At 37.1% G+C, this 13389-nt stretch overlaps 1 protein-coding gene across 1 annotated transcript in view; it reads right to left on the bottom strand.

The window, feature by feature from the left end:
* The window catches only part of nid1a (nidogen 1a), a 40751-nt gene extending 29014 nt beyond the window's left edge, over positions 1 to 11737 (bottom strand). The window contains exons 1-7 of the mRNA XM_084391828.1: positions 11223 to 11737; positions 7914 to 8222; positions 6287 to 6507; positions 4560 to 4852; positions 4345 to 4473; positions 3170 to 3421; positions 1844 to 2044 (exon numbers count right to left, since the gene is read on the bottom strand). Coding sequence (XP_084247954.1) covers positions 1844 to 2044; positions 3170 to 3421; positions 4345 to 4473; positions 4560 to 4852; positions 6287 to 6507; positions 7914 to 8222; positions 11223 to 11426 — 1609 coding nt within the window. The 5' untranslated portion in view covers positions 11427 to 11737. The remainder of the gene's footprint in view (positions 1 to 1843; positions 2045 to 3169; positions 3422 to 4344; positions 4474 to 4559; positions 4853 to 6286; positions 6508 to 7913; positions 8223 to 11222) is intronic.
* Between the last annotated feature and the right edge of the window lie 1652 nt (positions 11738 to 13389).

Below are 13389 nucleotides of genomic sequence, written 5' to 3'. Positions count from 1 at the left end.
TCTGCTCACCAAGGCTGCATTTATCTGATCAAAAACTCTGTTAAAAATTATGAAATATTATTACAATGTAAAACAGCTGATTTCTATGTGAATATATTATAAACTGTAATTTATTCCTGTGATCAAAGCTGAATTTTCAGCGTCATTACTCCAGTCTTCAGTGTCACATGATCCTTCAGAATGAAACATTTCTAATTATTATCAATGTTGAAAACAGGTCATATTTTTGTGGAAACAGTGATGCATTTTATTTTTCAGGATTATTTGATGAATAGAAAGTTCAAAAGAACAGCATTTATTTGAAATAGAATCTTTTGTAACATTATAAATGTATTTACTGTCACGTTTGATCAATCTAATGCATCTTTGCTGAAAAAAAAATCGTACTGAACCCAAACTTTTGAACGGTACTGCAGATAGAAATGCATGCATTTCTTTTTCTCTTTTTCACTTCCGAACAAACACTGGATGCTTTTAAAGTGTAACTCAACCCCTGGTCAGAGCCTGACTCCACCCACTGGCAAAAAAATGCTGTAAAAGTGGGCAGAGTCCAGCAGAGACAGAGGGGACGGACTGAGGGCGGGGCTGAGCGGGGGGGGCGTGCACATGAGACCCGCAGTGACAGAGTGATTGACAGCTGTCAGACTCGCAAAGATGGAGAGTGACTGGCGTGACGCCAGTAGCTTTGCAACAGAGCGGTCATTTGTCAAAATGATCAATTTTTCTTTTATGCCAAAAATCATTAGGATATTAAATAAAGATCATGTTCCATGAAGATATTTTGTACATTTCCTACCGTAAATATAGAAAAAATATTTTTTTGTGAGTGAATGCAGCACAATCACGAACATAAATTGACAACTTTAACGGAGATTTTCTCAATGTTTTGATTTTTTTGCACCCTCAGATTCCAGATTTTCAATAGTTGTATCTCAACCGAATATTGTCCTATCCTAACAAACCATACATGAATTGAAAGCTTATTTATTCAGCTTTCATATGATGTATAAATCAACATTTTAAAAAATTGACCCTTGTGACTGGTATTGTAGTCCAGGGTCACATATTGTAGAATTAAAACACTTTATACCCAAATGTCAAAACATTTACTCGAGTCAATGAACAGCACCACTAAAGCCCCAGTCTTATAGATCACTACCTAAAAAAAGTTGTTTTAGGGTTTAGTTACTCTTTAAGCACTATTGCAAACTGAAGCGCAAAGGATGCATACGGCGTTTCTCAATGTCAAGGCAGGATCCTCGGAAGCCAGAATATCCCATATACAGGAAAGGATGGATATGTGTAGCCTTCGCACTCTTCGCGCTCTCAAATCACCCACAATCCTATGCGCGCAGCTTTGCTATCTTGTTCAAAAAATTCAAAATGTTGGACGTTAACGAAGTCGAAGCGTTAACGGGTCAATATGCTTTCAAATGTAAATATATTTACGTTACCAAACATTTGTTTTAAAAAATAATTACATCCATTATGTTATGGGTCAAATTGACCCGCACTGTTTAAACACACTTGACAGTCAAATAATCAATATGATTAAAAAGGAGTTTATTGATTTAAAAACGATTATATTGCCTGAGTGAACAGAACTGCGTCCATAGCAACGCTCTGTTTTTCATTTTCACTGACGTGCACTTGCTAGCCTGATCCATTTACGTGTTCTCCGAATGCTAAAGAGGAGCCTCGCCTAGCCTCTGAAGGAAGTGACTTGGAAGGACCAGTCCTGCCAAGGAAGTATCCTTGACATTGAGAAACACCTACAGTTTTATCTGTATGTTTTATCATTCTTGTGCTGTGCATGATGGGAAATCATGCATGTTTGACTCACAGTTGCTGCTGTACTGGTAGATCTCGTTGTAGGCGTCGATCTGAACCTTGGCTCCCTGAGGAATCTCGGGAATCTTTCCTTCGAGTCTGGTGTCGACCATCAGGTGGTCGTGCTCGTCGATGCCTTTGAACTCCTGAGAGATAGTCAGCCTCTCTCCGCCCGGCTGGAAGGTCACATCGGCCCGACGCTTGAACTCTCCGCCTGAGAGATGGGAGTGTGAGGCTGGATTCCATCAAACATTTCAACTCAAACCAATGTGTCAAAGCAAAGAGTGTTTACACACTAGAGTTTGCTGAATTGATTTTAAATGGGATGGTGTCGTAAGAAATATTTGCTGTATTCCGGCTTGAACTGAAACTGATCTGGATCTTTCTGCACCCTTTCAATACGCTATTATGTTAAATAGAGTGAATAATAAAGTGAAAATAGTTGTTAGATGTTATTTATACTTAGTGCAGATATGGCAGATGCACATTTTCATATGCATATTTCATAATAGAAAATAAGAGGATTACAAATGAGTAATCTCTATGAAATAAATACATCTAATTATTTATGTAAATCTGGGGTTTTAAATCTTAGATGCCATGGACCCCAAATCTAAAATTTAAAAGGCAGCTATTTATTTATATATATTTATAATATCATTTAGTTCTTATTACATAATGTTATGATTTTTTTCTACTCACTATAGTACCGTACTGTTAGATGCATTATTTATTTATTTGTTTACTGTAATCATATTTTCTATTATTTACTAATTAATTTTAAAATATATTTATTTAATCTTGTTTTTTTAAATAAGATATTTATTTTTTACATTGTTTTTCTCTAAACTTTTCCATGTACCCCCTCAGCACTGAAAAAGCTTGTTTCCGCCGTGGAATATAAAATAAAAAAGGTATTTTCAACTTTTTATCTTACGATTCTGACTTTATAACTTTCATTTCACACAAGAAAAAAGTCAGATTTGTGAGTGACTTTTTTTCTCAAAATTGTGAGATATAAACTCGCTATTGCGAGTTATAAAATCCGAATTGTGGTACATAAAAAAATGTCAGGACTGCGAGATAAAAAGTCATAATAACCTTTCAGATTTTTTTATTCGGATGGAAACAAGCTTCCATTTAAAAAACCCTGATCTAAATAACATTTAATTTACATTTTCTTTTCATTTGATATAGCACTACCATTTAAAGTGAGATGGATTTTATCGACGACTTATAATAACAATAATAATTTGTTACATTTATATAGCACGTTACATATGGAAGTGGGAATCTCCTCAACCACCACCAATGACTTCTCACTATATGAAAATCTCACCAATGAAGCTGAAGCCATTCTTAAAGCCCGGCTGCTGAAGTGCAAAAGCCCATCCGATGACTCCCCCGACGAATGACAGCGGCTGAAGAGAGAAGCCCACGATTGCTGGGATGGCGCTGATGGCCACATACGCTCTGCCGTCGTTAACCACCACATACGAGTGGAGATCGTTACTGGCAAAGTCCACCGGCACCGGCGAGTTTCCCACGAACACCCTGCCGCTCACTTTACCATTCATCCTCTGAGGGATCCCTGTGAAAGATGGTTCAGATCTCATTATGACCGAGGCTTTTCTCAGGACTCAACACAGTACCAAATCTGTATAAAAGTAACAAAAATGTCCTTTGATACATTTCAAATTTGACATCTACTAATATCACCATAAATGGCATAGACTCAAAAATATGATAAGAGGAAAAACAGAAAACGGAAAAAGGAACATGGAGTTAATATTGTGTTAGTTTTAGTAATATTGTATTCAAGTAACAGATTCATGTTTTGTCCCAAAATATGACAGACTTTGATGTCAGCAACTACACTGAACAAAATTGAAAACGCAACACTTTTGTTTATGCCCCCATTTTTAATGAGCTGAACTCAAATATCTAAGGCTTTTTCTATGTACACAAAAGGCCTATTTCTCTCAAATATTGTTCACAAATCTGTCTAAATCTGTGTTAGTGAGCACTTCTCCTTTACCGAGATAATCCGTCCACCTCACAGGTGTGGCATATCAAGATGCTGATTAGACAGCATGATTATTGCACAGGTGTGCCTTAGGGCTGTCCACAATAAAAAGCCACTCTAAAATGTGCAGTTTTACTGTATTGGGGGGGGGGGGGGTCCGAAAACCAGTCAGTATCTGGTGTGACCACCATTTGCCTCACGCAGTGCAACACATCTCCTTCGCATAGAGTTGATCAGGTTGTTGATGTTGGCCTGTGGAATGCTGGTCCCACGATGTTTTTATATAAAACAATATTTTATCTCAAAGGGGTTCAGAGAACAAAAAAAAATTTTGAGTCTAATTTATTTTGCTGTCCTAAATCTATATACTGCATATATTCACATTTGCACAGGCTGTCAGTGATCATAACCCATCATACCAAAACAATTCTATAAAAGAAATGAAAGCAATAATAACTGAACTGAAGTCCATTAGATAGAGACATTACCATCAGATACGCATTGAATCCCATTGCCGTAGTATCCAGGCTTACACTGGCAGCATCGTCCACTCGGATTACATTCGCCAAACTTGGAGCATCTGTGCCCGCCACATTCACCGGAGTTGTATGTAAATACTGTACGCAATAGAATAAGAGTCATTCGGGCTCAAGAAAAGTACAAAGTTGTTCATTATTCTAGTAAATAAAGCATTCATGCTGACCGTCCACCTCGATGTCCTCATTCTCGATTTCCACGACCTGGGGATCTTGAGGCGTGAACTGAACCGTGTGCACTTGAATGGGAGGAGGGTGTTCTGGACGATGGTAAACTCCACCCAGGTTCTCCTGTTGGATATCGGGATAGACCTGGACTTGCTGGTTGTGTGTTCCTGCGGTCCTGGCCGTGTGGGAATCCGGGGGAAAATCTGGCACTTCTCCAGGGGCGACGTTCGTGAAGTGGGGGAACGTACCAATCTCAAACACCCAAACGCCACGTATCCCGGAGTTAGTCAGCCTGGAAAACACATTCAACACCAGTATGGGACAATGTGCTCAAAGTACATTGACACTTCTGAACAGTGAAGCCACCGAAACATTATTAAATCACCTAAAAATTTAAATCCAGTCATTATTTACATTTACATTGAATCATTTAGCAGACGCTTTTATCCAAAGCGACTTACAAATGAGGAGAACTATAAAAGCTGTCAAACTAACAACAGGACAACAATATGCAAGTGCTATGACCCTTCCCAGTTTAGTCTAACGCAGTACATGTAAAAAAAAAAAAAAAAAAAAAAATTTATATAGAATTCTATAGAATAGAAAGTGTCAGTATTAACACTGTTATTTATTTTCTGTGGGACATAAATGGAGAAATCTTCATATCGTTCTTTTCTGTCAAGCTCCAAAATGTGCAAAAACGACCACAAGGCTCAATAAAAGCAACAACTTAAAACTGCAGTGAACCAAAGACAGTCTCAAAAACACGCTTTGAAATCGCTGGTGTTTCTGACGTCACAAACTACCTTGTAACCAATCAGATCAACGTGTGATCGTCAACCAGTGGATCTCTGAGCTGAGTGAGTGAGTGGAGGCGGGGCTCATTTGCATATTCATAGAACCACGTATACTAAATGAGGTGAGGGTGTCGAGTTACATTCAAGCTTTTTTTTCCAAGAAAGAAACGTTTAAATATGTCATTTTGGTGTGATTTAGTTTCAAGGGATAAAATTATTGAGTACAGGGGGACTTTAAAGCATAAACTCCCTTAATTTTGATACCTTTTTCACACACAAAAAAAACAAAACAAGACTTAATATCTGAAGTCATTTTGCATTTCAAGTAAATGCATCTTGCATATTTGTACTGGAAAACAAGACAAAAAATTCTGATGAAGAAATTCATTTTCTTGCAGTTGATACGACTCAAACTCTAAACTGCACGTCATATGAAGTTTTATGTGAGGAATAGACGTCATTCCTCTCAAATCTCATTCTACACAGATCCGTCACATGGACTACTTTTATGATTAGTTTAAGTCAAGTCAACTTCGCTTATAAAGCCTGTTATACAATACAGATTGTTTCAAAAACATGGATAAACAGGAAAATAACGATGATCAACAATGCAAATAGAATTAATTTCTAATGTAAAGCAGCTCTAGTCATTATTCAGCTGAAATCAGTTCAGTGTTGATTCAGTTCAGTTCAATAACTGTGTAAAGTTAAGAAGCATTATGGTGTTTCCTGGTCATTTTTGGAGCTGGAGACGTGGTCAATATAATCTAATTGTATGGGGAGAAATGGCGTGAAGCTTCGTCAGAATGTCTGGATTTCATTTTCACAGAAGAAGATTTGGAACATTAAAAAGTGACGGTACATAAATGATGGCAATATTTATGGTGAACTATCCTTATGAGACCAACACAAACCCCAACCGTACTTACTCAGCTAAGTTCCTGACCGATGCCTCGGTGTCGTCTGTGATGCGATAGTACGGTCCTTGAGTCTTGGAGAAGATTAAGTATGTCTCCTGTCCTTTACTGAAGCCGGCGTGCATCGTGAAGCCGTTGCCTGTGCTGGTGAACTGCATCGACTCTCTCGGGTACAGGAGTATCGCGTACGACATCGTCTCCACAGAAGCAATGACCAGTTGAAACGTATTTCGCTGTGAGGTTAAACAACATGATTTATTAACGCATTTTTATACTATCAATTGAATCCATGCATGACTCTGTTGTAATTCACACGTACAGCAATCTGCAATGACAAAGGCGTCAGAAGTCATTCATTTTCAATGTCAAAGTCAATGATTTGATTAAAAAACGTATTTTATTGTAACCTTTCTAATTTTCATTTAGCTTAAGTTGAAGTACTTAGATAAAATTACTAAGACAAAAAAAAAACCGATACATACATATAAATATAAATATATATATAAAAATTAAGAAGAAAAACAACAACAAAAGGATTAAAAATAAAATAAAATAAAAATGGTACATATATTTAAAAATGTCATTCATAATATTAAAATAAAACTATTGTACAAAATTATTAATAAAATTATGAATTATTAATATAAATTATTATAATTAATAAAATATTAATAAATATATTAAAATTATTATAATTATTTTTAATAATTAATATTAGATTAATTTTAAAAATGCACACTCTTGTGTAGAAAAGGACTACATTAATTCCATATTTTTTCATGCTACTGAAACCTTTATATAAAAAGAGTAAATACTCAGTCAAATGTGCACTAAAATCAACAGAAACGGAGTTAAAGTTTGTGATGGTTTAGGGAATAAAGTCCAAAATTGTATGTTAGATGAGATTAATCGCAATTAAACACTTAGTATATTCATTACGCTAAAGTAACACAGGAGTTTTTCCACTTGTTTTTAACTCTTTATATTAAAAAGAAGTGAAAGAGTTCAGTCATTTATATTCAAAATTCAATCCAATATGAAGCCTTAAAATCTTATGCAATTATGCTTTAATTGTGGCTTAAAGTGCATTTACTGCAACTTACATTTTTAGATATTTAAACTGTAAAGTAAGGAATAGGAATGTGATCTTTGCAGTGCGAGTGAGTTTGATACATGCATTGATAGTCATAATATGATGCATTATTCTTATGCTCAAAACACTCTCTACGCAAGTATGTGTTAATTAGCCTAACAAAAGTACAAGATTGATGTATGGTTTGTTAGGATAGGACTATTTGAAAATCTGGAATCTGAGAGTGCAAAAAAATCAAAACATTGAGAAAATCTCCTTTAAAGTTGTTCATTTATGGTCATGATTGTGCTGCATTCACTCACAGAAATAAATGTTTTATATATATTTACGGTAGGAAATTTACAAAATATCTTCATGGAACATGATCTTTACTTAATATCCTAATGATTTTTGGCATAAAAGAAAAATCGATAATTTTGACCCATACAATGTATAGTTGGCTATTGCCACAAATATACCCGTGCGACTGGTTTTGTGATCCAGGGTCACGATTAAAAAATGCATGTTAAAATGACTGTAACGGCCCACAAATAAACTGAACCTCACTCTTCCGGTGTGTTCCAGGCCGTCTCCTCTGCTCTCAGCCCTATGATAGGCCACATCCACCCATGTGACCACCAGCGCGTGGATGGGATTCACCGTATCATCCTCAGGAAAGGCTCTGTTGATGTGATCGGCCGCCTGTTGGAGAAGAGCAGGACTCGAGTCCTGGCGGAAGAAGACCTTTCCTACGCCGTCGCTGGTGTCCAGGTCGCCTTGTAGAGCAGCGATCATCTTAAAACTGGCCGGCATGTTGCCCAGGTACTCTGACTCTCCTGTCGGCTTCTCCAGGGCAGCAAATCCATTGGTGTTGATCTAGATGTGAGATATAATAGTAATACTAATATTACAGAAGAAGATACTGATGATGGGAATCAATAACCATAAGTAAAATACCAGAACACAATGATGTTTTGCTCCGTTAATGTTTTTGAACAAGTGCTGTCAAATCGATTAATCGCGATTAATCGCATCTAAAATAAAAGTTTGTAAATTGTAAATATACTTCTTGTTTCAACTTTTAAAAAGTAGGCATTATTAGTGGGGTAATTTACGAGATACAGCGCCTGCACTAAAACATCCGGCTGATATCTCTAAATAAGCTCTAACTTTAATAATGTTCGACCAAGGGAATAAAGGCTTCTGGGGGGTGTTTGGCTCGAGGTCATGGTGCAAAGGACCCTCGGGTGATTTTACTCCGAACCATCCCTTTAATAATGTTTAATAAAAGAATAATAGTAGTAATAAATAGTAAATACATATTCACGTGTGTAGAAAAGGGCTAAATAAGTTCCCTATTTTTCTCATGCTACTGCAACCTTTAAAACTTATATCAAAACAAAATAAGTAACCTTTAAAAGAGCAAATACTCAAATGTGCACTAAAATCAACAGAAACTGAGTGTGTGTTTGTGATGGTTTAGGGAATAAAGTCCGTTGAACACCCACACACACACACACAGTGTAAAAACACAGAAACTATTTGTTTTAAACTAAAACAACACTCTGAACATGCAATGTAACACAAATGACAACAAAATGCACAATGTGACTTATTTTGTAGATAATAGGATATCAAAGAAGACAAAGTCTCTAGTGTCTCTAAATCCAGACCATAACGTCAAATATTTTGTTACTCTGATAGTAAAATCCTCAAAGCCTATTCAGCAAAGACAAAGTAAAATCAGACAAATTCAAAGGCCTAATCATGGTCTTATTCTTGACCAGATTCTCTGATCCGGTATTATGGCTAAAGCATGTTGTTTCTGTGCCACAACGTCACCCGAGAGAATTACAAAATGATTGTTTTCGAAGAGGTTTCCGGGTGGGTCATCCTGGTATTGTTTCATGAATACTCTGTACGTCAATATATGTCCACATACTGCAAGTTGCTTTGGATTAAAGTGTCTGCTAAATGCATAATGCATACTATATAGGGCTACATTCAAGCACAGGGACTGAATTTAAACCTTTTTGGAAATTAAATAGTATCATCTCAGCATATTCATCTGAGAAAAATAAGCGTTTTAAAACAAAGTTTAACATGAGTGCATTTGTAGTTAAGAATGAATGAAGAAAAGTAGAAAAATTAGCAGTTTAATGAGGAATGCAATGCACGTTTTAATCATTCGTACAATGAACGTTCAACGCCTCACTAAAACAGATGTGCGTGCTTTGACTGCATTTCCAGATGTTGTCAGAATGCTACAAACACATGCACTTTTATTCAGCAGGAGTTCCTATAAATCCTGAAGGAAACGTCTCATTCCTTCTTGTGACTTTGCCATTCATTCATAATCTGCTCTAAAACACTGGAGTGTTTCAATCAATCAACAGAAATGTTATGTTATGTTATGAAAAGATGCAATGCATTCTGCTAAAATAAAAAAGAGTTCATGGTAAGAACCACAACAGCTCAAAAAGAATTGCTTGTCCTGGAAAGGAAATTGGCAAAGGAAACCTGTGGGAAAGGAAGCAGTCAAGGGATTGTAATTATGAATGTTATTGTTAGTCAAATCCTCTGAGAAAATTCTCCATAAAGATGTACGAATCCTCCAACCACATCTAAAATGGTCCGTGAGTCAATCCACCCGATCAATACACATATATGCAGGAATGTGTCTGGAGTATTTTAACTACAGAATCACTCATGAGAGCAAAACTGACTCTTTACTTTTGTGATAAACATTCCTACTCTAATAGTTAATGATTCATCAATGCAATCAATCACTCAATTCTCAGTGAATAAAATCACATCTTTGTCCTACATTTGTTCTCACTGCATATGTTGCATGCATAAAATAACATCTATTCTGTATAAAATGCCAAAACAATAAATTACACTCCGCATACTATATTAATAGTGACAGATCAGTCGAACTGGATAATAAACCAGCGTTCAGTGGGCAAACCTGAAATAACTTGTATGATGAAACAAACCTTGTTAAATGATCTGTTATTTAATTAGCACTGGAACACCACATTTCTATTTTAGGAGGAGGATAATGAGCTGTTTGTGTGTGTTGCCTGTTTCATTGCCAAATCTGCTGCTATTGTACTTGTACTTGTACTGTGTCAATAAAATCAGATGGCAAGAAAACATGGCAAAAACAAACAGCAAAGCGTTTGCAATGTGAACCTATAATACTTTTTTCTGTTTACTTTGGAAAACACCATGACTGATCTACGAACAGTAGACACATATAGTGTTGCCACTGGACAGCTGTGTGCGTGTGTGTGTGTGTGTGTGTGTTATATATTTATATATGTATGTGTGTGTGTGTGTGTGTGTGTGTGTGTGTGTGTGTGTATGCATTATGTATATATGAGTGTGTGTGTGTATGCATTATATATATATATATATATATATATATATATATATATATATATATATATATATATATATATATATGCGTGTGTGTGTGTATGTATATGTAGAAATTAAATGTGTGTAACTGTGTATGTATGCATTAAATATGTGTGTGTAAAAATTGCTGGGTTGTTTCAACCCAAATTTGGGTCAAACATGGACAAACCAACCGTTGGATTAATTTTTTTAAATAAACTTTTAACCCAACGGTTGGGTTTGTCACTATTTGACCCAAATTTGGGTTTAAACTACTTTTTTTAGAGCTTTTTTATAGTTTATATACACACACCAAAGTAACTTGCATCCTGAAGGGCAATTTTACGAACATAACGCATTAATATGGCAATTAAATTTTATGTAAGTTGTTCTAGGGTCATATTATATGTGAATCAGATGCATCACAGTACAGTAGACGCGAAGAATATGATTAATAACTGAAACACTCACGTAAATCTTGTTGAATTGTTCGTCGTAAAACGTGACGGGCTTTTCCAGACTGATCTCGTGCGTTTCATCGCTCCCTTCATTAAGAGACTGATCGCCTGCGTTCCTCCCGAATGGAAAAAGTTCCTGTCGTGTTATCCCGCTAACAGACACTGACAATCCGAATAGCAGGATCCCCACTGACCATCTCTGCCCCTGCCGACCCATTTCCAGACCCGAACCGAACCTGAAGCTGCCTGAGAGAGACTGACTGGCTGAAGATTAAGCGCGTGTCCGAGTGAGGCTCGCGCTCCTCCCTAAAACTGTTACGCTGATGCAGATTATATTGCTTGTGTTACTGTATTAACAAAAGATTAGCAATACTAATATACCACATGTAAAGTACGTGTATTAAAGTCCGGGTTTAGCTGTCACACTATGAGCTTTAACATTTAAAAAGTAGGCCTAGCTACTTATTAAAGTTACTGCATATAGACACAGATGTTAGTTGACAGTGGGAAACATAGCCTGAAACAGCCAAGTTAGTGTGTGTGTGTGTGTGTGTGTGTGTGTAGCAGGGGTGTGGACTCGAGTCGCATGACTTGACTTAAGCCCCTTTCACACAGCGCGAAATTACCAGAACGCCAGCTGTGTGAACGCAAACACGACCCGGGATTGATGCCGGTTTATTATTGAAACGGTACATAATGAGCAAGTTTATGATCGAATCAGAGAAAAAAAATGCACAAGCGTGGTTTCCATGCAAAATGCAAAATCGCAGCTCATAAGCAAACTTGAGACGCTGCTGAGTCACATGTCTTTACGGATTTGTACGATTTGTGTGTGAATGCACTCTTTGGAGTCAAGTTCCAAATTTGATGACTTGCGACTCGACTTGACATAATCAAAGATGACTTGCGACTCGACTTGACAATCAAAGATGACTTGCGACTCGACTTGACAATCAAAGATGACTTGCGACTCGACTTGACAATCAAAGATGACTTGCGACTCGACATAATCAAAGATGACTTGCAACTCAACTTGACAATCAAAGATGACTTGCAACTCAACTTGACAAAGATGACTTGCGACTCGACTTGACATAATCAAAGATGATTTGCGACTCGACTTGACAAAGATGACTTGCGACTCAACATAATCAAAGATGACTTGCGACTCGACAATCAAAGATGACTTGCTACTCGACAATCAAATATGACTTGCTACTCGACTTGACAATCAAAGATGACTGGCGACTGACTTGACAATCAAATATGACTTGCGCCTCGACTTGACAATCAAAGATGACTTGCGACTCGACTTGACAATCAAAGATGACTTGCGACTCGACTTGACAATCAAAGATGACTTGCGACTCGACTTGACAATCAAAGATGACTTGCAACTCGACTTGACAATCAAAGATGACTTGCGACTCGACTTGACAATCAAAGATGACTTTGCGACTCGACTTGACAATCAAAGATGACTTTGCGACTCGACTTGACAATCAAAGATGACTTGCGACTCGACTTGACAATCAAAGATGACTTGCGACTCGACTTGACAATCAAAGATGACTTTGCAACTCGACTTGACAATCAAAGATGACTTGCGACTCGACTTGACAATCAAAGATGACTTTGCGACTCGACTTGACAATCAAAGATGACTTGCGACTCGACTTGACAATCAAAGATGACTTGCGACTCGACTTGACAATCAAAGATGACTTTGCAACTCGACTTGACAATCAAAGATGACTTGCGACTCGACTTGACAATCAAAGATGACTTTGCGACTCGACTTGACAATCAAAGATGACTTGCGACTCGACTTGACAATCAAAGATGACTTGCGACTCGACTTGACAATCAAAGATGACTTGCGACTCGACTTGACAATCAAAGATGACTTGCGACTCGACTTGACAATCAAAGATGACTTTGCGACTCGACTTGACAATCAAAGATGACTTTGCGACTCGACTTGACAATCAAAGATGACTTTGCAACTCGACTTGACAATCGACATAATCAAAGATGACTTGCGACTCGACTTTACAATCAAAGATGACTTTGCGACTCGACTTGACAATCAAAGATGACTTTGCAACTCGACTTGACATAATCAAAGATGACATGCGACTCGACTTGACATAATCAAAGATGACTTGCGACTCGACTTG

Source organism: Rutilus rutilus, assembly GCF_951802725.1.
Source record: "Rutilus rutilus genome assembly, chromosome: 20".
Classification (NCBI taxonomy): domain Eukaryota; kingdom Metazoa; phylum Chordata; class Actinopteri; order Cypriniformes; family Leuciscidae; genus Rutilus; species Rutilus rutilus.
Note: the sequence above shows the minus strand (reverse complement) of the source record. Positions and strands in the feature narration are given on the sequence as shown.